The sequence below is a fragment of the Protobothrops mucrosquamatus genome, unplaced genomic scaffold (assembly GCF_001527695.2).
Source record: "Protobothrops mucrosquamatus isolate PMUCROS unplaced genomic scaffold, P.Mucros_1.0 scaffold_107, whole genome shotgun sequence".
NCBI classification, from domain to species: Eukaryota; Metazoa; Chordata; class Lepidosauria; order Squamata; family Viperidae; genus Protobothrops; species Protobothrops mucrosquamatus.
In genome coordinates, this window is record NW_015386183.1 from 422503 (window position 1) to 448223 (window position 25721).

Genomic DNA, 25721 nt, shown 5'->3' on the forward strand with positions numbered 1-25721 from the left:
GCATTGTAAAGTGGTATTAATACTTCATGTGATCTTGATCCCATCCCTCTGTTAATGCAGCCTAGCACTGTATTGTCCACTAGGACTCTGAGATCCCTCTCACAGTTACTACTATTGAGCAAGGTACTCCCTATACTATGCCTGTACATTTGGTTTTTCTTGCCTAAATATAGAACCTTACTTTTTTTCACCGTTGAATTTCATTTTGTTAGATAGCGCCCAATGTTCAAGTCTGTCCAAGTCCTCCTGTATCTTAAGCCTATCTTCTGGAGTGTTGGCTATTCCTGCCAGCTTGGTGTCATCTGCAAATTTGATGAGTTCCCCATCTATCCCCTCATCCAAATAATTGATGAAGATGTTGAAGAGCACTAGGCCCAGAACAGAGCCCTGGGGCATCCCACTACACACTTCCCTCCATGTAGATGCGGTTCCATTGAGGACCACATTCTGAGTACGGCCGGTCAGCCAGCTACGAATCCATCTGGTGGTGATGCTGTCTATCTTTTTTTCTATCTTATCAAGTAGTAGGTTGTGATCTACTTTATCAAATGCCTTACTGAAGTCCAAGTAAATTATATCCACAGCATTCCTCTGATCCACTAATTTTCTCACTTGGTCAAAGAATGCAATAAGATTTGTCTGGCATGATCTGTTTTTGACAAAACCATGTTGGCCTTTAGTAATAACTTTGTTTGCCTCTAGGTGTTTGCTGATTCGTTGTTTGATTATCTTTTCCAGAATCTTCCCAGATATTGAGGTCAGGCTGATAGGTCTGTAATTTCCTGGATCCATTTTTTTCCTTTTTTGAAGATGGAAACTACATCAGCTCTTTTCCAGTCCTCTGGTAGTTCCCCAGTGCTCCAGGATCTTTGAAAAATATAGTTCAGTGGTTCTGAGATCACATCTGCCAGTTCCTTGAGAACCTTGGGGTGTAATCCATCTGGTCCTGGTGATTTGAACTCGTCTAAGCTGGACAAGTGCTCACTTATCATTTTCTTTCCTATCTTGACTTGTTTTTCTATTCTGTTTTTTATGGCACTAGTCTTATCAGGTCCAAGTATTTTCACACAAGCAGAATGCTACACTGTCAGAATCTTTGCACTGTATACATAGTTGCGTATGCAATGACTTCATTTCTGTGAACATTTAAAAAGAGGAATACAGTAGATATGCCATATAAGGGCCAAACTAATCCACTAATGTGGTAAACCATAGTGTATTGCTATGTACAGAACCATTTCTATACATGTAGCTGTCTCTATAACTTAGGATGTACATATACTATGAAAATGCAGGCTTTCTTGGTGGCATATAACCCATCATATTAGCTAAATTGTGTGTGGGGGGGGGAAGGGGTGCATGCAAATAGTTATAAATTGGCATCTGGAGTCTGTCCTGATAGCATTATTGTTGAAAAGCAATTCTACCAATTCCGTCTTTCAAAATGTACATTATATTCTCCAAAGCCAAATTAGGGATAAATTAGGAACAAGATGCATATTGTATTCTTGGTGATAACTGACTGAAAAAATGATTAGTGGTTTTATAAGAAAAGGTTTTTTGGGAGAACTCTTTTCAGTATGATTGTTTCAGTACAATTGGTACAATTATGCAGCAATCACATGATGGAGTTATTGTAATGCATGTTCATACATTATATAGCTACTGCCAGATCTACAATTACAAATACATAAGATATGCTAGTACATGTGCCAGGTATATTCCAAAAGATTTTTTTCCTCCTTTTGAACTAGTGCAGGTGTTTCCATGGTTTCAAGCCATCTTTCATGGCAATTAATGCTGGTAGAATTCTTACTTTTCTCTTTTTATTTTCAATTTTTTAAGCTTTGTAAATAATAGAATGTCAATAATTTTCAAGCATATTAAATAAACATCACTGCATTGAAATTTGCATTGAAATAATACGATGTATCAAAATTCACAACATTACAATTAAAAATATATGTGTCTCCAGTCCTAAGAACTATGTTAATTAATCTCAGGTTTCTTATTTCTCTAAAATAAGACATTCTGCAACTTGCTCATACATTTCTTTCATTATTGAAGTGGACTGAATAGTTTTTCTATATTTAAATTATATCAACTTGGTTTCTTTGAATATGGTAGACATCTTATAGGAGATCATAGTTAAGGTATTGTTTCTTTCTTCCATGGACCTGCCTATTCTTGAGACTTTATAGAAGTGTTAACCTCTGGTATCAAAAATAAGGAGTCTAGTAACACCTTAAAAGTGTATGCTTTTTAATAAAATGTGTTAATTGGAAAAGATGTTACTAGACTCTTTCTAATTTTACTGTATGTCTCTGACAGCATGTAAAATAAACCTGCTGTAGCCTGGTAATCATTTAATTAAGTATAGTATTCAGTAGAAATTGTGTGTTCACATAAAGTTTCTGTAAACATTTAAAAGGCTTGAAGTATGCAATTTCCCAGGACTGAAATTTTGCTATTTTTTTAAATTATTTTCTTTAAAGTCTTTGCTGATGTTAAAGGTTGGGGGAAAAACCCCCGTAATATTGACTGTCCATATATACTTACGGTACATCTTAAAGTGATTTTAAAGTACATATATGGGAAAAAATAATAATTTGGAACAGTACATCCACACTAACCATTCTGGAAAGACACCTTGAAGAGCTATATGGAGAATAAGCAGTCCAATAATATTTGATAGAAATCTCCACCAACTGAAAGGAATTTCCTCCACAAGGGGCCTCCTGTATATGGAATTGGAGCCTTTGGATTTCTCCCTCCAGTGAATTACATCATTCTTTATAGAGAGATCATTCTAGTACACATTGGCAGATAAGCATAATATGAAACTGTCAATATAAAAAATAAATGAAGTGCATTTCCTCCTTGTACAGACAATGTATGAAACTAGAATATGACATGGAAAAATTTCTTCCACAGACATTTGGAATATCAAAAATGTGCTTTTGATTCATTGTCTTTACAAGTGAATCAAAATTATTTTACTTCCCAGGCTGTAGATTTGTTTGTGTTTTGCTCATGTAATAACTTTAATGACTACTTGGAGAAGAAGAGTTGTTCAGATCAGATGGAACATGCATCAAGCGTTCTGGACATTCTTTCTGCTGAACATTTGGAAGGTGGAGACATGGATAGTGGGTGTTGTCCCATATATTGCCTTCACCTATGTTTCTCAACCTTTAAGATTTAAGATATGTGGACTTCAGTTCCCAAAATTTCTCAGCCAGCAAAACCATGCTTTTAAAAAGCAATTTGATAAGTCTTCATTCAAAAAAGTGACAGAAAATTTGGAAAAATGTGGTCATTTTCTCTTCATTTTGAATTCTACTACATAAATCTTTCCTTCTTTAGGAACAGGCAAACAATGGTGCTTACTGTAATTTTTGAAGGTTTTGTCAGACCCATATGAGAGCTACAACCCAAAATGACAAACAGTGTGGATCATAGAATTACCATACCTACTTATATTTCTGTGAAGTTTTAAAGCTAAGGGATTTATTTAAATATGTGTGAAATAGATGCTTTAATTTCCATGATAGATGGACTTTTCATTTCTTTATCATATAGGTCAGTTCAGCACACAAAAAATATGTTTAATATAGTTAAAATCATTCCGATAAAGTAGCAATTACAAATTTAAGTACCTCAGGGAGGAAAATTAAATAACACAATAATATTTTTATGAGATTTTATCTAGTCATTTCCAGCCTTTGAGCACCATACACAAAAAACCCCATTATAACCTATAAATATGACTCAAACTTCATTTGAATTGGTATAGTAGAGTAAAAGAAATAGAAGGGGGCAATGCTTTGATGTCCCCTTTGAGCTGGAGAGTGAGATCAAATAATATTTCTGCCCTCCCATCCATTAGTTCTCTACTCAGCCAAATACAGAGTTCCACATATATATTCTTCAGACGATGAGGAATGTCTTGAAATCCTCCTGTGATCTAGAAAGTGCATTTACCAACTGTACATGCAAATTAGCTGGACTTAGTCCATTATTCCTGTTTATTTATTTATTGTTTGCTTGTTTATTCTTTCCCACTAAATTGTTAGTATTCTTACAGAGCCCATGTGTCCAGCTTAATAGTTCATATAAACATAACAGAATCAGGGACTGTGTCAAAACAGCTTTCATCACATCACAAAAAATTGCAACCTGACATTTCCCTGTGATTCCAAGAATTCCATCATTCCACTACTTACAGTAACTGAAATGGCTTCTTTCTTCTCCCACTTTAGCTACTGTACAAACATATGTTATTAGTTTCCTTACATATGGGATTATAAATGATTTATAGCCCTAGATTATCCCAGTCCTGATTATGGAAAGGATAGAGTGCTTATAAAATTCCACCTTAAAACTAATTAAATGTATCTGCAGTCAGTTCTTTTGCTCAGACATCTTATCTAAACAGTGACACATAGCATTTGGAGCTAGTTATTCCACATCTGGAATCCAAATGTTAGAGATGATTATAAAAAAATCAGCACAACCACGCCACTCAGGCGTTTAGCAGCCAGAAGCTCAAGTAACATGGACCTTGTTCTTCTCTGCATGTTGCTGCCTCTATTCACAGTGGCATGGGGCCAATATGAGAACTTTTACCATTCCTATGATAACTATGGGACTAATGATGACTGGGTTAATGTGTACCGGCAGGGTTTCAACTTCCAGTGCCCTCATGGGCAAGTGATTGTAGCAGTGAGGAGCATGTTCAGCAAGAAGGAAGGATCTGACAGATTGTGGAATTATGCCTGCATGCCCACCCCAGATACACTTGGAGAGCCTACTGAATGTTGGTGGGAAGAGATCAACAGAGCTGGACTGCAATGGTAGGAAACCAAGTTTAAACTTAGACTCCTTGTCATGCGTGGTTAGGCTGATGCAATGTTTCAGACGATGGATACAAAACTGCATGTTAACACCATAATAACTTGTTAAGTTAGTATCATCGTTTTGTGTACTATAATGGTGATGCCACTATTCCTTTCTATGAAGCAGTTGTAATATTTTCTTTATCTTATGAGGTAAATGGAGTACATTTATTGCATTAATTTCTAATTAAATAATTAATTGTTAGTTCCTTAATTTATTGAATTTATCCTAAAAGTTTGATCTGGGTAAAAGTTTTCATCTTTCTAAGAAATTTGAATTATTTTTGTTATTTTTTTTGTGGGGAGAAGAAAACAAATGCTTGTCACGTAAGTTATTCCCTTGTTTTGTTCCATTATTGGCTCCAGTCAAACAAATTTCTTGAAGCACCAGTAGTACTTGCAAAACGTTTAAAAAAATAGCCAAATGAAAACATTATGGCAGAATAAAAATAAATCTATGTAAATATATATAAGCAATTATAGCTTTAATTATATCACAGTTAACTGTCTGCAACAATTATTGTTCTTCAGGCATTTTAAGGACTGGCCCATGACAAACCAAATTTCACAACATGGAGATAGTGGTAGTAAACAGATCTGGTTCATGTCTTGTTTTGACATCACAGGATAAGAAATATTCAGTTATTTAGTTGACAGTTAATAAACTTCAGTCTTAGATTTTAAGTATACAGATGCCAAGAAAATCTTATGAACAAAGATGTCTGTTTAATTAAACATGTATGTGTCACTATTAAATACCTCTATTATTCCCCAGCATCATCATTTTTTCTTTATTTTTTAAAGACAAAAAGAAATTAAATTTTAAAAATGTATATATTTGCAAGGTTCAGATCCCAAGGACTTGGACTTGAATTCTATTATTAATGTGCAAAATATTTAAGAGAACATTGCAAGAATCATCTGTCTGTTGTAAAAAGAAGCTTTGAGTGAAAACTGCTGTTCTTGCATAATGGAATTATCTAATTATTTATATGTTTATTTGGTTAATATCCTGACTTTGTTTTGTATAATTCAAGCCAATGTATGCAATGCTCTCTCCTCCTATCTCCCCATCACAGCAATCCTGTGAGGTAGATTGGGCTGAGAAAGAGAGTGACTGGCCCAGAATCACCCAGATTACCTTGTGGTAAAGCTCAAGATTTCCTGATTTCTTGCAAAGCACTTAATCCATTTATCTGATATGGCATTTTAAATTTATATACTAGTAAAATGCTCATTGTCATGACCTTTAACTGGGTGAAACATAGACAACAGTCTTTGAAGCAAGGTACCTCAAATGGACTACAGAATGTGTCCAAAATCTGGGATCCCTTACTCCCAAAGGAATGAAATTTGGGAAAGTTGTGGCTACCTTAGTGCTACTGAAGCAAATATATCCTTCCGTTAGAGTAAATTTGACAGCATACAGAGGGCTTCAAGGGAAAGGAGAATGTCCTGCCTAGACTCTTCCTTACCAGTATAATATGGGATACCACCCCAAGAACTGATGTGGGATACTCCTCTCAAGCTTTTCAGCCAACTGAAATGCAATCCATAGCTTTAAGTGCTAACTGTCTTGCATAGAGTGCTAGTGTAAAAAAGGAATTGCAACAAAGAAAAAAACAAACAGCTAGCCTCTACTATGGAATTACGCAAAGAGGACAGCTCATGTTGTCTCTGCAACAGCATATTTTTTTTTACCTGTTTTATTTGGGGCAGGGGACAGAATTTAGAGGCTATTAAACCATTTTAGTCCTTAAGAATTCTTAGAAACATCAACATTTGGGCTTCTAATTAGACCCACTTTGGAAATACAAAGACCAGAATGGACTTCTAGTTTTCTACCTCTGTTGCACTCACTAATTCCCCTGATTGTTTGACTTCTATAACAATCTGTCATTTATCATAGTGAAACCTGAAAATCGTGTTATCACGCCAAGTATTTATCAGACCAAGGAAGTGCTAGTTCACTTTGGCAAAGAACACCATGCCTCATAGTCTTGTAGTCCATCTTTCCCACCTACCTCAGAATCCCAAAGTTAAGTCGCTTATTACAGTCTTGCCAGAATTACATGAGGAAGCTGCTTGTGTGGAATCCTGTTTAGCCAGACATTTTTACATTTCCGATTATCAAAATACTGAAATGTAAAATGCCATAATAAGAAACAATCTCATCTTCGCTTAGCATTTTAGGCTAAATGAAGACATTGCAGTATCTAAATACAAAATATTTTCACATCTTAACAATAGTATTTATGATTGTTGAGACTCTATAAAGAGTACAGAGAAGAGCAACAAAGATGATTAGGGGACTGGAGGCTAAAACATATAAGGAACGGTTGCTGGAATTGGGTATGTCTAGTTTAATGAAGAGAAGGACGAGGGGGGACATGATAGCAGTGTTCCAATATCTCAGGGGCTGCCACAAAGAAGAGGGAGTCAAGCTATTTTCCAAAGCGCCAGAAGGCAGGACAAGAAGCAATGGGTGGAAACTAACCAAAGAGAGAAGCAACCTGGAAGTAAGGAGAAACTTCCTGAGAGTTAGAACAATTAACCAGTGGAACAACTTGCCTCCAGAAGAGGTGAATGCGCCAACACTGGAAGTTTTAAAGAAGAAACTGGACAGCCATTTGTCCGAAATGGTATAGGGTTTCCTGCCTGAGCAGGGGGTTGGACTAGATGACCTCCAAGATCCCTTCCAACTTTATCATTATCATTATTATTATTATTATTATTATTGCAGAAAATGCAGAAAAGAAAGAGTAAAAAAAGAGAAATAAAAAATTCTTTTAGCCTTTTTTGTTGTGTTTTTATGGTGTAATTATAATTATAATTCTTAATATAATTACTATAAAAACAATAGTATTTATGTTTGCATATGTCTTTGGGCTTTGTTTATTGAAACTTACATAGATTTGATGCCAAGGCTGCTGAGAAATGGGATTGACAGATTCTTTGATGAAGGAAGATCTAGATGAGTGTTATTTAAAGTGAAAAAAAGATACAATTAAATATATGCAGTAAATATTTACTTGTATCATTATGGTTAGGAAACAAAGAGGTTTATTCCTAAACAAGGGATATTTTGAACAATTTATCCTCACAAAAACCTTGTAAGCTAAGAAAGTGCCCAGGACTTCCAATGGTTAATAAGGGATTGATGATTTCAGAGGCCTGTTCTGTCTCCATTATATCATCCTTTTCCCTATGGTTGAGTCACAGCAGAGAACTTTATTTTTGCCCTGCAAATCTGCTTAATTAGATAGGATAGTGGAGCACAAGTATTTCTATTGTGTCACCTTTAATTTTGTTTTTAAAAATCATAGAAACTGCCTTACTCTGAGTCAGATCTTTAATCCATCAATTCCAACATATCAGCCTTGAAGGGCAACAGTTGTTTAGGATTTCAGGGGGGGATTCTTCCTGACTTCTTGGCAATTTCAAGGACTGAAGCTGGAGCTTTCAGAATAGAAAGTCTATGTTCTACAGTCCCTTTCTCATTACTGGAGATAATCAGAGGGAAATAATAAAAAGAAAAAATTTCTGTTTTTATTTTGTCAAAAACATTGGATTTGGTGATAGGACGTTTTCTTTTTGGTGGGAATTTCCATCTTACCTTGGCTTCGTCTCCTCTTTCACATGGCAAAATTAGCTACCACAGCACTATAATATCTTCACAGTGATTTTCTTAAATCAATGTGGTTTTAAAGACGGCTTTACTGCTTATCTTCCAAGCAGTCCTGGTTGTTTTTAACTGTTAAGGAGAAAAAAAGTACGACAAGAACAATAAACCAGTGTGGCAAATGTTGATTTCTGCACTCCTTATTGCCTAATGGTGAGGAATGCTGATTGATTCCTGCTGAGTTCTCTACATCTGAAATATAGTTGTGGTGAGAATAACCCCAAGCCATTTCAAAATGATTCCAAGGGATTGGAGAGTGAAAATAGAGGTTTTATGTGCCCAGAGAATATGCAGATATCTATACTGCATATCTATACTGCTCACAAAAATAAAGGGAACGCAAACCCCTTCAGTTCCATGGTAAAATGTTCCCTTTATTTTTTTGAGCAGTATATTTTTCTTCTTCCAAATCAAACAGTGCAGAGGATGAAGCCAAGATTTTCATGCATTGCATTTTTTAAAAAATGAAAGAAGAAGATGGTTTGGCTTCTATTTCCCCAAAAACAAAAGAGGCTATAGCTTTTCAGGAAAGAAAAATGGCAATATGAGGAAATGTTTCACATGGTTAGACATTTGACTTAGTAGACTTATTAAAAATGAAATGGAGCAAGGGAGCAGGAAGAATCTGCTTTATACTGGCTTTAGGGTGGCCACTTCCATTTTCCCAAAACAAAAAGAAACACATATAGTAATTTGTAGCTCAAATGTAATTTAAAAACAAACAAACAAATGCTATAATTTAAATAGAAAGAAACCTATATGATGGATAGCTTCAATAGCTTCACAATTTTGTCTCCTTTCTTATGTTTCTTTAAGAGAAAAAGTTATTTATAAAAATCTGGTCATTAGTAATTCTCATCATGATGCTGGTCAGTTGTCACTGGTTTCTAATAATCTGCAAGTCCGGGCTTCTAATTATGATTTTTATTTTACTAATGTTTATGTGTTTTACAAAGTTATTTTTTTTTCCTCTCCCCCCCCCCCCAGGTATCAAACATGTTCAAATAACGGCCTAGTGGCAGGATTCCAGAGCCAATATTTTCCATCTGTGCTTGATCGAGAGTGGCAGTTTTATTGTTGCCGCTACAGCCGGAGATGTCCATATTCATGTTGGTGAGTTCACAAAACTGAACTGTCTATCCATATTAAGGCAGTATCTTTATTATTACAATTCAAGATCAGAAAATAGCTCTGGAAAATGATTGTCCAAGTCATTACATCTTCAGCAGACAAAATGGCAAAAACACAAAAGGAGGGAGAAATTGGCAGAGATGGGCAATTCCACAGAATGTACTCAAATCAATACATTATTTTTTATTATTTTGCCATTGATATGATTACTATGAAACCAACCAAAGAAGAGATAAACTTGATTTATTATATGTGATGAAATGTTAACTTACTTGAACCGTTTGGAAACAATGAGCTGTAAATAGAATTTATGTGTATATAGTAAATTACCAAGTCAAAAATTATTAATAATTTTATAGTTGGATTTTATATGTGTTTTTATCTTGCTACCAATCCTTGGAGAATCTTTTTATTAGCTGAGCACTTGAATGTTGCATGGAAAAATCTACACTTATCTTTCCTATAAGACAGAAAAATAAAATATTTGTAAAAGCATCTGTTCAAACTACCTTTTGCCCTAGAGTAAGGACAAGGTGATGAGGACCCAGATTGTTGGGGGCAATATGCTGACTCTGTAAACTGCTTAGAGAGGGCTGTAAAGCACTGTGAAATGGTATACAAGTCTAAGTGCTATTGCTATTGCTATCTGCACCCTAGTCCTTCCAAACCAATCCGTCTGTTTATGCAGATATTCTTAATAACCTATTTGGATTTAAAGGAAAATATTTTAAAACCTGTACCAATATGAATTGGATTTTTATAAGCAAAGATGAATGACAGATCTTATAATTTTACACAAATAATTTGTGGAACCCAAAAATGTAATCTCTCTTTCTGGATCATAGAGTACATTTATCCATTTTATTATAAAGGTGATTGAGATCATTCATTATTACAAAAATCTCTTTTATTTCAAAAATCTCCTTTATTTCATTATCTGTTAAAGATCATTCTAGTTATCCCAGGTAAATGAAAGTATTTATTTGCTACTACATTACTTTTGATGTTAGGGGGAGAGGTTGCTCCTTTGTAGGTAGATATGTCTACTCAGAAATAAGTTCCAGTGAATTGAGGAGAGAGTATTCTATAATAATTATACATAGACAACTCTGCCAATTAGTCACTGCTTTCTGAAACCTGCAACAAATCACTCAACATCACAAATTCGCAGATTGTTAATGCAGCTGCAGTAAAGAGAATCTATGATCCAAATTTTATCTGTCCTGTTAAGAGGAACATTGACAAATGTGTCTGTAAACTAACTGAACAAAACCGACTCAAGTTACTTAGACAAACATAACTATTTATTCAGTTACACTGTTAAAAACTGGACTTTCCTCCCCCCCCCCCCAATCTTTTAAAGACAGCAAATGCGGTAAAACAGCTTTTGGTACTTAATGGTTTCAGCCATTCAGGAGCTAGGGTAAAACATTTCTTTCTCACTGTGTGAAACAAGCAATAATGTAGGAACTCAGGAAAAAAAATATTGATTACAAACATGTTTCAACCATACTCCAAACCAGCAGCATTCTGCATATTTCATAAATGTTATAATCAGGGCTTTTTTTCTCATAGAACGCCTAGAACGGAGTTCCGGCACCTTTTTTGGATGGAACCTTGTAGGGTAGGCAAGGCGGGTTGTATGACGTGTGTGAGTTCCGGCACCTTTTTTTTTTTTTTAGAAAAAAAGCACTGGTTATAAGCACTGCATTGCTGTGACATTTCTGCAACAATAGCTGTAGCATAGATTAGGAAGCCACAGCTGACAAATGCAAGAAAGTTTATTGTGTGTGCGTTTTATGCTTTTAATTTGGAAGAAGCATACTTTTCAGAAAGGAAAGAGATGGGCAATCACTTTCCTGGTATGGAAAATTAGGAAACTGCAGCAGCAGGTGAATTGCCCAATGGGGGCAATGATTGCTGGCAATCCAAACTGAACACCTGGCAACCATACTAAAGCATCCCAATCTGGACAGAATGTTCTTACAGGAACTTAGAATCCATCTGGCATCATCAGAGGACTGGAGCAGTTAAGACAGTGAAGAAGTGCCCTTAAATCATACATGAAGTGTCAATGGTAAACTCAGGCAGTAGTTGATCTGAAGCCTTTATCTAACCATCTGTTAATGTTCATGAAGCTGTAGCACATATGAATTTGAATAAAAATAAGCCTAGAGCTGGAAGATCAAGGAATGTTGAAACAAACTAAACCTCTGAACATTCTTCAAGGGTCAGCTGATATATCTTATCTTCATTTAAGGTAACAATTGTGCATTATGAAAAGTAGTTTGTTAATATTATTGCTGAAGCCTGCCATAAAGATCTGTGCTTAATATGAAACAGGTGTTTCAGTTCTTTGGTGCTAATCACATTTTAAACACGGTATAGCTCCTTTTAGAAGACCTGTGCCAGGATGCATATTCAGGACTATCTAGCTCAGTGATGCCAAACCTTTTTGGGCTCAGTGTGTCAAAAATGCCTAACCTGATTCTGCTGGTGTGTCACACCACCTTCTTCCTTCCCCAGACACAAGAGAAACAATATGTAACATACATAATTGGAAATATTTTGCAATTTGTCTTTGTCCCTCAGAAAAAAAAATCCTATTGGAGGCAGCTCTAGGTTGTATGAGGCCTGAAAACTCTGGAGAATTCTCTTGTGTGGTCTTGCAGCTTCTAAAATGAGTGGGAAAGCACACCTTGTTCTCAGGTGATTTTTGGAGGCTCCAGAGGCCTCATGGGACCATACCCCATTCTTGTGCAGCCTCTGCAACCTCAGAAAACCTCAGAAAACTAAGCAAGAATGGGACATGGTGGCATGTCACCAAACAAAATGGGCAGATTTTGAAAAAAGCAGGAGGAGCTGCTGAAAGGTGATACTAATTGTCACTACAGTATTACCTTTGTTTCTGTTCCTCTCAAATTCAGCTTCAGGGTTCCTTCAGGCAAATTATTATGTCAGTTGCAGATTCAGATTCTCATCTCTTCTTTGTTAGAAGGGTGTAAAAACTTAGTTCAGGATTGCACTTAGTGTGTCAGTGGATGCAATTTGAAATAATGGTCTATGTCAAATGGTGAGAAGGTAAAAATGTGTTCACAAGCTGTATTCCCTCTATCACATGCCTGAGTCTGCCTTGACAAAGAACAAGCCACTATAAAGCAGCATTTATGCTGCACAGAACTCTGCTATATGGAGACCCTTCAATTGACTATCTGGAGACCTGGATAAGGTGACGGGAGCAGTGTGCAATTTTAATCAAATAAGGAACAAACGTTTTCCCAGATTTTATTGCTTCCATGTGCATTACATAGGCAAGCTGAAAATGCCTGACATAGTATAATCAGTCTGAATTGTAAATAGTTCCAGAATTTCAGAGTTCATTGTTTGGTGCTTTTTAAAATATTTTTCCCCCCAGAAATGCTATTCTGTTATAATACTTAGACAATACATTGAATGTTCTTTTGAAAAAAAAAAAGCAGATGAAAAAACAGTAATTAAATCACATATGCTGGGTTTATGAAAAAGTAAACTTACCCTACAAAGTTGGTGCCTATATGCTTAATTATGGAGAAATATAGAGTAATTTTATTCTCTGTAATTGTTAGGGAGACATGGACAGATAGACGCCACTGCCCTGTGTTAACAAAATGAAACTTCACATTCTTCATTTCTGTTGGTTAACACTTTGGGCAATGTACCACAATGTACAATTTTTTTCCTATGTCATCTTATTGAACAGTATAAAGATATGCAACTCTCTGGGGTGATTGGTATATGGTGGAATTTTGTGGATTTTTTACAACAGATATGCCATGGGAACTGTGGCTGGCCAAAAATTGACCACTAATCTGCACGCAAGCTGGTAATATTATACCCTGCTGACTCCTCTAACTTATAAGTATTTTCAGTGGTGGAATTCAAATACCTAAACAACTGGTTCTCTGTTTGGATGCAGGCCGGGGCCTCCGAGGCCTAGAATGGACTTCCAGAAGTGGCATCCACGCACTTCCAGTGGGCTGTTCTAGGCCTGGGAGGCTGCCTCCGAGGCTTAGAATGGAGTTCTGGAAGTGGCATCCACACACTTCCAGTGGGCCATTCTAGCCTGGGAGGTTCTCTGAATGCAGCAAAATTTAGCTATTGGTTCTGCCAAACCGGTGCGAACCGGCTGAATCCCATCACTGAGTATTTTGCTATAACTCCTCTACCCCTTATTTTTTTACTTCTCAACAAGTAAACACATTACATGACTGTATCAAATGTAAGTAAACACATTACATGACTGTATCAAATGTAAGGAGCTGGGGTGGCACAGTGGTTAGAATGCAGTATTGCAGGCTGACTCTGATCACTGCCAGGAATTTGATCCTGACTGATTCAAGGTTGATTCGGCCTTCTGTCCTTCCAAGGTCGGTAAAATGAGGACCCATATTGTTGGGGGCAATATTCTGACTCTGTGAACTGCTTAGAGAGTGCTGTAAAGCACTATGAAGCGGTATATAAGTCTGTGTTATTGACTGTGCTATTGCTATCTACCCACAGTTATCATTTTCTAAGAATGTAGATGAAGCAGTCCCCAAAATGAAGATATGTTAAAAAATGATACAATGTGGATATTTCCAATTTCATTATTAAAAAATTAAAGTCAGATAAGATAAACATCCTGGTAGGCATCATTGTCTATTCATGAAATAAATAGAGATACTGTATTTATTATATCTCCCCATCACATCTTTGGATAATAGTAACCTCTCCCAGATGGAAATTCAATTTCATTATTGAATAAACTGAACACCATTCTACCACTCAGAACAAATCAAGATGTGACTATATGCTTACCATTTTGTTTAGTCCAGTTTTCTGTACTACAGTCTTTAGCTTTCTTTCTGATGGAGAAACTGAGGGGATGTACTGAGGCATTCATTTCTCTCTAGAAGCACTGATTGGCTGACAGTTCTCTGTCCTCCACTATTGTTTCTGAAAAGCAAATGTTGATTAACTCTGTTTTTCCTGTAGTATCCAAGCATGCTAATAAATGTGGAAATAGATAATCTATACAATCCCAATTGTATTTTAATTGTTAAATCAGAAACATATTGATCACCTTGAATGCCATAGAAATAGGAATCAAGAATTACTAAACATTTGAGTATTTAACTACCATTAGTAAACCCATGTCAATTTTGGTCTATAAATCTAGCCTCTGATTCTCCCTATTCCTTTAAATTTTAAACCATGCTTGATTTGGATTAGGTACTCCTGGTCATTCTGAAGTCATCAGCCTTTCTGGAACAGAATCTACAATACTTTGCTCTCGACTTGCATACATTTCTGACCTATTTGGATTGAAAGCCAATTTCTCTGAAAACAACTGCCTCTGGCCCAACTCGTTCCAAGGTCTGACTCATATACAGTATAAGGGGAAAAGGACAAGCCTATAAGTGGATTGACAGATGAATTTTGTCCACGATCAAGATGGGCATTGTATTCATATGTTGACTTTGGATAGTATAGTATATATATTGTTGCATTCACCAAAGACTTAAAACTCCTTATTCTAGTTTTAATGCAAAACTCATTCCTTTGGCTAGCTATGACTAGTGACCTTAAAATACCACTTTAAAGATCACATTTTATGATTAAAGGTCACATTTTTACATTCTGAAAAGAGAGAGAAGTTCCCTGAGAATGGGAGCATGAGTTTTAATGCTTGGAAGATTAAACCTCTGGTCCCAGTGACTAACTTGGATCCTATCACATTTTAAGACACATAATAGAAAATTAAACTGATAAAACTCATAGTTTTTTTTTTCTGTCTCCATTCCCAGATCCACAGGAATTGGTATCAATAGGAGAAGAACGGATTCCTAGGATCTACTGACTTGTCTTTGGGGAAGCATTATTTCATGCTTTTAAAAAGTATTAATATTCTGACCAAGGATAGTCACATTCTGTAATTAATTTTTTTTAAATAAGATTGAAACTTCTTTGAAAAAAGAAAGAAAGAACACTCTACTCCTACTTACAATAATTGTAATTACTTACAATAATTGTTTTTCAGGTCTTCTGAGATTTATCAAACATGTGTTCAACAATCTGAATTGAGTCTCAAGTATCAATCATTGGGTTTTGCAATGGGCTATTATTCCTGTACAAACTGCAGAAATGATTGTTGTTTTCTTTTTCCTGATTTATAAGGATGACATCAGAACATCCAGAGCACTATGGAGAAGATATGGACATGATGTTGTACGCCTATGATCATTATATCCGCGGAGCAACTACAACTTTCTCTGGTGTAGAAAGGTCAGGTTCAAAAATGCTGTTGAAAGCTGAATCTTTCCCTTAACACTAAGCATGAAATATTAAAGAAAAAAACCCAAAGATGAAATAATTGCCTAGATGTGATGGGAGCAATGGATATAATGAAAAGCATGATGACTTTTCTGAGAGGCAGAAGGACAATTGACCTTTAGCAGTTAACAATTAGCTAACAGCCAGACAGATATCAACCTTTTTTACCACCACCACCCCAATATTATCTTAATAGACATCCCTCCAGTAATGGCAATTCCAAAACAAATACCTTAAGTGTAGAAAGAGCTTAGCCCTAGACATTAATAGGAAAAGGAGACTTTATTATATATTAAATTCTGATACTGATATTGTAGAGTAATTCAAGTTATTAATTTCAATATTTTTAGAATATAGAATTATAGTTCTGTACTTATTTGGCTGAAGTGGTTTTGGCACTTTTTACAGAATTAAAGGAAGATTCTTTAACAACTGAAGCAATTTAAAGTAATAGTTTGAAGAAACTGCAACTGAATTCCTGATATTGTGCTGTAAACGTTTAGAGAGGATAACCTTGTTTATTTAGTGAATTAACATTATAATAAAAGAATCAATATATGATGGGGCCAGTTCTTGACCATTCTTTACAACTGAGAGCAAAAGGAAGCAATACCAAGCAAATTGTACATTTGCTTTCAGAGTAGTTTGAACATTCTTGAAATAAAAAGCAATTCAAATCAATGGATAATCAATACTGTTATAAAACTTTCTTTTGGGGGGTGTATCTTCAAGTGATGATTAGCATCTGGCAACTGCCTGAATAAGTCCCTGCAGTTGTGTTGGGGAAAAAAATCTGAAATGGCTTGCCATTGCCTCTTTCCTGGGGCTGAGAGAAAGTGACTGGTCTAAAGTCAACTAGCTGATTCTGTGCCTAAAGTGGGATTCATACTTTCCCAGGTTGTAGCCTGGTGGTTTTAACCATTGCACCAAACTGCTCCCACTTAATCATTACATCTGAGCTGAAAGAATATAGCCATAAAATATGCTCATTTTTAATAATGGAAAATGTATTTCTCCCCCTTTTTCAATGCAACATATTTTGCTTTAGTTTGATTACAAGCAGCATTGCTCCTGGATGAAATTACATTTGGAAAAATTCTATGAAGTATCATTAATAGCCATTTTAAATCAAATTTCCAATTTTGTTTAGGCTCAAGGCCCAAGTATTTCAGAATCATGCTAGAGACCTTGCTAGTTGTTTTTCTTTCACTAGAAAAACCATAATTCACAAAAAATTACTGTAAATAAATTTAATTCATAATCTTAATATATTTGGTATTGTCTTCTTATTTACAGTGTATTAAACCTTATTTTTATTTCTCTTCCTTTGCAGAGATCGTCAGTGGAAATTTATTGTCTGCAGGATGACAAATTTTGATTGTCAATTTCAAAATGCTTAAAAATTCTGAATATATGCTACACTTTGGAGTTTGGGTAGGAAATATAATAAAAGGGTGAAAGGGAAAAAAGACAGGAAAGTCAAATCAGTAATAAACGCATCAATCTCTTATAGAGGTTTGACTCTTGTATTCAAAAAAGGCTGGTAAGTACGATATTGAGTTATTTCTTTACTTTCTGCAGGGGAATTCATAGAGCTCTTAATTAGAGAATAGAATTTCTGCCTCCATTTTCACAACCTCTGCAGAGCCTGCGCACATAATACTTGAATTTCCATTGCTTTCCAGTCCATTACCTGCCTAGTCAGTTGCACCTGCAGAATTAATGTTAATTTGGGAGTATGCATGGCAAGTCTCTCTTCCCATAATAGTAGAACTTTTACCCTTATATTGGTGTCAATTCTCACATATATCACTATTATGACCTGGGCATATGAGTAGTTGCTGGGCAGAGAGCAATCTTTGAGAAAACTGCAGATCATTTTCCTGATTTTTTTAAATGGTTAGACCTTGTTTAAACCTGGATAAAGTTACTTCCTTTGTTATTTAGCTACTCTGTACAAATACAGCTTGGTTTTGCATAGCAACTTTATATCCACTGCATCCACTTACGGTACTTACAAAAGAGCTAACTTGAGCTTTCTTCATATCTGTTCACACTGCTGAGATTAGCAAAAAAAAAAAAATCACCTTTGCAAATCATATCATTATTATATTATATCCATGATAATAGCAAGGTTGGTTGGTAGCAGTCATTTTTAAAGATTGTTCATCTACATTTTTAATTGTTTGACTGTTTACACTTCAAGTGAAATAGATTAAAATACATTCTGAGGACCATAATATCTCCATGTTGAATGGTATCAGATTATTTTTGTTAACTGTTATACATCCGTGTTGCTTCCCTTGTAATTAGAGACCATAATAAATTCTAGAATACTGAAGCCCCATGGAAAAGAGCAATGGCAATTGTGCAGCTCTGTACAAAAACCGATTATATTCCAGTGGCTTTTGCTTTGTAGCTCAAATGTGAATATAATTTTGTTGAACATTGTTTAAGGCTTAATTATGAAGGCAGTCACTGAGGGAGTTACTTAAGAATCAAATATAAACAAATGCTGTGCAATTTATTCTAAATACCTGTATCTATTATTCAAGTATATTATGAATTATTTACAATTAAATGAATAAAATAAATAAAATTATATGGCAATTCAGTAGCTTTTAAACAGCTTTCAACAATTGTTTGTGCATTTAATAATTGCGAACAAATTAGCTGTAGAGATTCTGTTACTAATTGCTTAACATAAATTAGCAAAGTTCTACTATATTCAAAAACAATAGATACAAATGATTGTTTATGGATTTGGTCTCACTCATTATGAAAGTATTAAAATTGTAATCAGCATGCCTTTGAGAAGGATTAGGAAAATTTTAAAATATGAATAAGTTGTACAAATTGCATTTGAAGTGAATTCCATCTATTCAAGAAAGAATTAAAGTGAAATACCTTGTATCTAGCAAGAATGAATAGATACTCAGGAAAGGGCATCATTTTGCATTGTTAATGGATCAACCCATCCATTAATTAATGCAGCCTAAAGAGCACACTCCCATTAACACTTAAACACTATGCTTCAATTTTTATCTAAAAACAAGAGAAAGAAAACTTTCATAATTGGGATCTGGTTCCCTTCCTGAAAATCTTTGCATTTCAGAAGGCAGCTTTAGTAATGTCTCTCCTGAGGAATCAAGATTAACTTGGCTGAACCAGTAAAACTCCAGAATTTCCTCTGAAGTAGAATCTTTTGTGAGGAACGTGATATTGTAAATCACAAGAACAATTTCTTGGAAGTAAGCAGAAGAGTGAATATTAATGGTGTATTAATTATATACAGGAATGGGTAACCTATATGGAAAGAGTTTATGATCTTTGCAATATTGTATATTGCACAGACGTGCATACGCACACACACACACACACACACACACACCCCTTGATTTAAGATATACTTATGAAACAAGAAAGGATACTGTCTTGAGCCAAGTTTCCCTACAATAGTGCTATGATCTAATCTTTATCAGAATTGTCCTTAGCTGGAAAATGCTAGGAATGTTCAGAAAGCCTTCTAGTATTTCTCTACAAAAGCTGCAATTCTGGAATTTGCCAGAGAAATTACCACTAAGAAAAAATATTTCCTAGGCCACGTTTCTCTGAAAGAACAGAATACTCATATATTGTATACTTACAGAAATAATAGCTTTATTATCATTTCCTGGAAAGGTATCTCACATATGAGCTTAATTTTGGCTTCTGTAATCATTGCTATGCAAGAAATTAGATAAGACTTTTTCTGATCGTCTGGAATTTTTTTTGACTAGAAATGGCAGAGGTTGAGCTTGGGAATTTCTCAACATAAAACATATTCAACAGAGATGCCGGTCCTACTAATTCTTCTTAGGATTTTTTTCAATCCATNAAAGGTATCTCACATATGAGCTTAATTTTGGCTTCTGTAATCATTGCTATGCAAGAAATTAGATAAGACTTTTTCTGATCGTCTGGAATTTTTTTTGACTAGAAATGGCAGAGGTTGAGCTTGGGAATTTCTCAACATAAAACATATTCAACAGAGATGCCGGTCCTACTAATTCTTCTTAGGATTTTTTTCAATCCATTTTGAAACTGTGTGCGTGCAAACATTTAATACTGGTGGGTGAAAGAGAGAGTGATTCAGAACTCATTTGCATCTAAATATGGCACACATATCCCTAGCAACGTTTTGGGTTTTTTTTGCTGGTTCTTCATGATGTTGACTTCATCTGATCACCATCTCTTAAATGAATCAGTCTTAAAATCATCCTTAGCTGAAATAGTATCAGCTGTATTACTGTGACACAGGTTTCACCATGGATATATTCTGAAACTTTTAAGCAACCATTTTGTAAGTGATTCACTGAGTGGTGCGGTGACCTAGTGGTGAAGACACATGGCTCCCACTCAGAAGGTTGAGACTTCAATCCTAGGTAGTAGCAGATGTTTCTCTCCTAGGGTGCAAAGAAAAAAAATCTGCTGCAAATTCTGTTTGGCATCAGGAAGGCATCCAGCCTGTAAATGCTCAGCTCCATCCAGTTGCCTCGACTCTACCCTGAATTAAGGGGTTACAAGATCTTAAAAGGGAGTTTGTAGATGATTCCTAAAGGGGTATAATAATAAGCTTGATATCTATTGGACATTTCAGGACCTCGTTCCTCTACTCTGTATGCATTTTCTTCTGTCATTCTGAAGATTAGATTGGAAGAATAGAGCTGGAAGGAACCTTGGAGGTTTTCTAGCCCAGCCCCCCATTTAAGCAGGAGAACCTATATCATCTTAGACAAGTGTCTGTCTAGCCTCTTCTTTAAAATCTCCAGTGATGGAGCACCCACAATTTCTGGAGGCAAGCTGTTCCACTGGTTAATTGTCCTCGCTGTCAGGAAGTTTCTCCTTAATTCTAGGTTGCTTCTCTCTTTGTTCAGTTTCCAATCATTGTTTCTTGTCCTGCCCTCTGGTGCTTTGGTGAATAATTTGACCCCCTCTTCTTTGTGGCAGCCCCTCAAATACTGGAATAATGCTATCATATAGCTCCTGTTTCTTCTTTTCTTTAGACTAGTCAAACCCAAGTCCTGCAGCTGTTCTTTGTATGTTTTAGTCTCCAGGCCTTTGATCATCTTAGTTGCTCTTTTCTGAATGTTTTCCAAACTCTCAACATCTTTTTTGTGATATGGTGACCAAAATTGGCTGCAGTATTCCAGGTGTGGTCTTACTAGGGTTTTATAAAGCAGTACTAATACTTAGCGTGATCTTGAGTCTATGCCTCTGATTATACAACCCAGGATTGTATTTGCTTTTTTGGGCTGCTGCTGCACACTGCTGGCTCATGGTTAAGTGATCGTCCACTAGGACTCCAAGGTCCCTCTCACAGTTACTGTTTTTAAGCCAGGTCTCGCCCAGTCTGTACTTGTACCTTTGATTTTTCCTGCCTAACATGTAAAACTTTGCTTTTCTCCACACTGAAACTTATTTTGTTGGACAGGGCCCATTGTTCAGGTTTGTCAAGAACTTTTTGGATTCTGAGTTTGTCTTCTGGGATCTTGGCTACTCCTGCCAGTTTGGTGTCATCTGCAAATTTGATGAGTTCCCCTTGAATTCCCTTGTCTAAGTCATTTATGAAGATATTGAAGAGTACTGGGCCTAAGACGGAACCTTGTGGTACCCCACTGCTTACTTCTCTCCATGTGGATGTAGTGGTGTTGAGGACTACTCATTGAAGTGCAGCTCCCCTGTACCTATTATATCTCTGAAGTTATTCCTGGTCTGGTACACCTTGAACAGCAGCTGGTCTGCAATGGTAACAGGGAGTGGGATGCACAGTTTTCTGCAACCTTCCCTGCCAGCTGTCAGATATGTTCAGACTGCTTTTGAACAAGGTTTTAGTACTCTTCTGAAATAGTACTAAACTTTGCTCCAAAAGAAAGTTGACTATCAGTTGACATCAGCTGATAGCCAGATTCCCTTTGCATCAATCTGTGCAAAACATTTGAGAAAAAAACCAGAGGGCATTCTAGCGGAGAGTTAAACTCATTAGTCTTGGCTTAGGTCAAAATTCCTCCCCAAGCTTCAAATCCAATCTACGTTAACAAGAATGATTGGCATAGGCTTTCCTCCTGGTTATGTTTGATGGAAGGGATGGGAAATATACCAATCCTTGGTGCTGACATTTCCTGTAAGTTGTAATCAAGGACAATTGCATTTGTTGTCATTGTGTCTATGAGAGGATAGGTATGACTAGTGAAAGACAAAAGTTTTATGCTGGTATAGCTTTTTACCAGTTCCATGTGTATACAATTAATCCTCAACTTATGACTGAAATCAAGCCTGAATTATGGTCACAAGTCATTGCAGTTGCAAGTCAAGACATCATGATTTTTCAACATTTTCACAGTGGTTATTAAGAGAACACAGTGATCATTAGATAACCAATGTTCCCCAAAGGGCATTTTTTTTGCCAGAAATCAGAAGCAAACACCTGAAACCAGCAAAAAAGATGCTGCAAATTGTGGTCATGTGGATATCAAGATCCTGCATATGGCCATAAAGGTGAGCTGATTGTCAAGTGCCCAAAATATGATCATGTGACTGTAGGGAGTGATCCTCATAACGGAAAATAAGTCATAAGTAGTTTTGGGGAATCCAAATTTCAAATGGTAGCTAAATGACAAGTCAGAAGTCAAACACTCCCTGTATTGCTTTAACTTAGCTGAAGGAAGAGCTGAGAAAAGCAAGAGAGACGGAGGAGTGTTTTAAAGAAAAGATGTCTTGTGATTCACCGATCCAGTATGTGCTAAGCTTTGACAAATGTAAGCTTGAATAAATCATTGCTTTTGTGCCTATTTATAGGCAATGTACTTTCTTTCATTTTAATGCACATAGATTACCCTCCTCCTGCAAAGTTTAAAACTGGAAATTGAAGCCCAATGGAAATTACTTTTACAATGTCCATAGCTGTTTACTAAGAAGCTCCCTACTGTGATGTGCCATAAATATTAGATACTCTTGATGCTTCTGCAAAAAGCTATAATGTAATTTTTATTGATGGCATTCTACTGAAAATGGTTATGCTGTAACAAGAGAAGATAGTTTAGATGATGTCAAAGGAAGACAAAAAGTGCTCTTCAACCATGTATGGGGATGTACTTCTTATTTTCTAAGTGTCTCCATTAAAAAAGATGTTCATTATGCTTTATTTTTAATAGGATTTTGTCCTTTAGACAGCCACCCTACCCCAGTTTGATGTCATCTAAAAGTTTAATGAATAGCAATTCAATACTATTCTCTAGATCAGTAGTGGCAAACCTTTTAGAGACTGAGTGCTCAAACTGCAACCAAAACCCACTTATGTATCGCTGGGTGCTGGGTGGGCGTGGACTGCTGGGTGGGTGTGGCTACAGTGGTCATGGCAGACTGGGTGGGCGTGGCCAGCTCAATATTGCTTCTGGGAAGGGATGTCTGTGGGGGCCGGGCAGTGGGCAGGGGGGCTCTGGTGGGGGGGCAGTGGGCAGGAGGGCATCTTGCTCAGCTGATGGCTTGGGGGAGAAGGGGGCAGCTATACCCCCTCCCAAACACTGCCATCTCATGAAAGCAGGATGAAAACTCCAAAAAGCGACAAGGAAAAAAAAGTTAAAACAGAAGACTGTCACATGATGATTTTCTTCCCTGGGGGATGGGGGCATGGGGGGAGGTTCCTGAGCCCCACAGCTCTTTGGAGGGGGAGGAGAAGAGTGGGGAGGGGCTGTGCTGGGATCGGGGCTCCTCGTGCCTTCTGCTGCCTGACTGCGTTCTTCTGCTGCAGATGCCATGGCTCCACTTGCCTGGCAGGGTGGGGGTGCGCACATGCTCAGGGACGCACATGGGGCTGCTGCCTCGCTTGCCATGCCGGAGTTGGGCCAGGCTGGGCACGGACCCTCCTTGCCGCTTCTTCCCCTGCGGACATCGGGAGCATCCACTTCATCTACCACTCATCCTGGGGCAGCTGGTGCCATCCCACACTCTCCAGCCTGTTGCTGGCAAGCCGGGCACACTAGAATGCCTCCCTTTGGGCTCCCTCAACCTCTCCCCCCCTCCAGGCTGGGACTGGTCAGATTCCCTCTGTGGGCAGCGCTGCGCCCGTCCCCGGCCATCCCTCCTCCTCCATCCTCCTCCTCCTTCTGCAGGAGGACCGCAGCTTATTGAGCTAAGCAGCACCTCTCCCTGCATGCATCCTCAGGAAGAGGATGGAGGAGGAGAGCTGACCAGGGATGGGCACAGCACTGCCCATGGGGGGAATCTGACCAGCCCCAGCCTGGAGGAGGGGCGAGGCTGAGGGAGCCCGAAGGGAGCAGGCGTGGTGCTTGGAGGGTAGCCGCTCTCCCCCCTGCCCCACACTCCCGCAGAAGGGCTGGCTGGCTTTGGCGTCACTTCGTCAGGCTTGGCCATGCATCTGCCCAGTGGTGCTGGTGGGCCCGTCCTTCCTTCCTTCCTTCCTTCCTTCCTTCCTTCCTTCCTTCCTTCCTTCCTTCCTTCTCCCTCCCCTCCTTCCTTCCTTCCTCTCTCTCTCTCTCTCTCTCCCTTTCTCCAAAGTCCAAACTTATGGGTCCTCCTTCTCCCACTAGCCTTCTGCAAAGCGCAAATGGACACCGCATCCTACTTGTCTTCTCCAAACTCATGCCCACCATCACTTCCAAAGGTTATCTGCTCACTCACTCACTCTCTCGCTGCACTCCTGCCAAATACTGCTTGTATAGGTTCCCCTCTCCCTGCCCAACTCTTGCAGCTGTTCCCATGAGAGCGCTGCTGGATCCAGTTTCCCTGCCCTCTCCAGTTCCCACTAATCAGGCACATGTGGAGAGGGGGAGGGGAGTGTCCCTCTGGCACATGTGCCAACAGAAAGGGCTCTGTGTGCCCAGTCTGGCACACATGCCATAGGTTCGCCACCATGGCTCTAGATCATTTTAAAAATTGTCAATTAGCATATGGCCAAACCTAAAATCTCCCACTTGATACTGCCCCCTCCAGAATAGAGCAGAATCATTTATGAGTTGTTCAACCAGTTTCAAATTCTCTGGACCATCTGTTTTTATGCCTCTTGTTTACAAATGCATGATACATTTTGTCAAGACTCTGACTGAGATGAAAGTCACTACTCCTAGAGTATTCTCCTAGTCTTACAGGCAAGTCATTCTGTCATAAGAAGACATATCATGTTCTTAACAACATGCAAAATGCCATCTTTTCTGATACCTTGCTTAGTACAAGGCAAGGTAAACTGAACTGTCTGAATCCTTTCATTTCCCCTTTTGAATAATGAGACTAGTCTCTTCTCCAATATTCTTGTTTATTTCCAACTCAATTTTCATCAAAAGTTGCATACAGCAATTCTGAGAAGAAATTTTGACCATTTCTTTAACATCTTGCGATATAATTGCCTTAGCTCTGGAGAAAAGAGTTCATTTAAGATTGCAGAGTTGATTCTAACTATACTTTTATCAGTCCTGAAGTGTGTTTTTCCTTGTTTGCTAAATCATATTAGGAAATGCTCTTTCGCTCTTTTGAGAAAAGACAAAAAAGATGTCAAGCAGTTCCACCTTATCCTTATTTTTTTATTTATCCTGCCTTTATTAATTTTATATTATATATTTCTAATACTCCTGCCTCCTCCTATGTGCAACAGACCAACAGCTTCC

At 37.4% G+C, this 25721-nt stretch overlaps 1 protein-coding gene across 1 annotated transcript; it reads left to right on the forward strand.

The window, feature by feature from the left end:
• The first annotated feature begins 4486 nt into the window (after nt 1-4486).
• On the forward strand, nt 4487-18692 carry DPT (dermatopontin). Its single transcript, XM_015816012.1, has 4 exons — nt 4487-4856; nt 9568-9693; nt 15907-16014; nt 17396-18692. The coding sequence occupies exons 1-4, from the start codon at nt 4558-4560 to the stop codon at nt 17460-17462; spliced, it is 600 nt and encodes a 199-aa protein (XP_015671498.1). The 5' UTR covers nt 4487-4557; the 3' UTR covers nt 17463-18692.
• The last annotated feature ends 7029 nt before the right edge of the window (nt 18693-25721 follow it).

Excerpts from the sequence above, each read along its gene's own strand:
- DPT (XM_015816012.1), top strand. The coding sequence starts at position 4,558 with ATGGACCTTGTTCTTCTCTGCATGTTGCTGCCTCTATTCACAGTGGCA. Across the intron at positions 9,694-15,906 it reads AGATGTCCATATTCATGTTG|GATGACATCAGAACATCCAG; the intron begins GTGAGTTCACAA and ends CTGATTTATAAG. Across the intron at positions 16,015-17,395 it reads ACTTTCTCTGGTGTAGAAAG|AGATCGTCAGTGGAAATTTA; the intron begins GTCAGGTTCAAA and ends CTTCCTTTGCAG.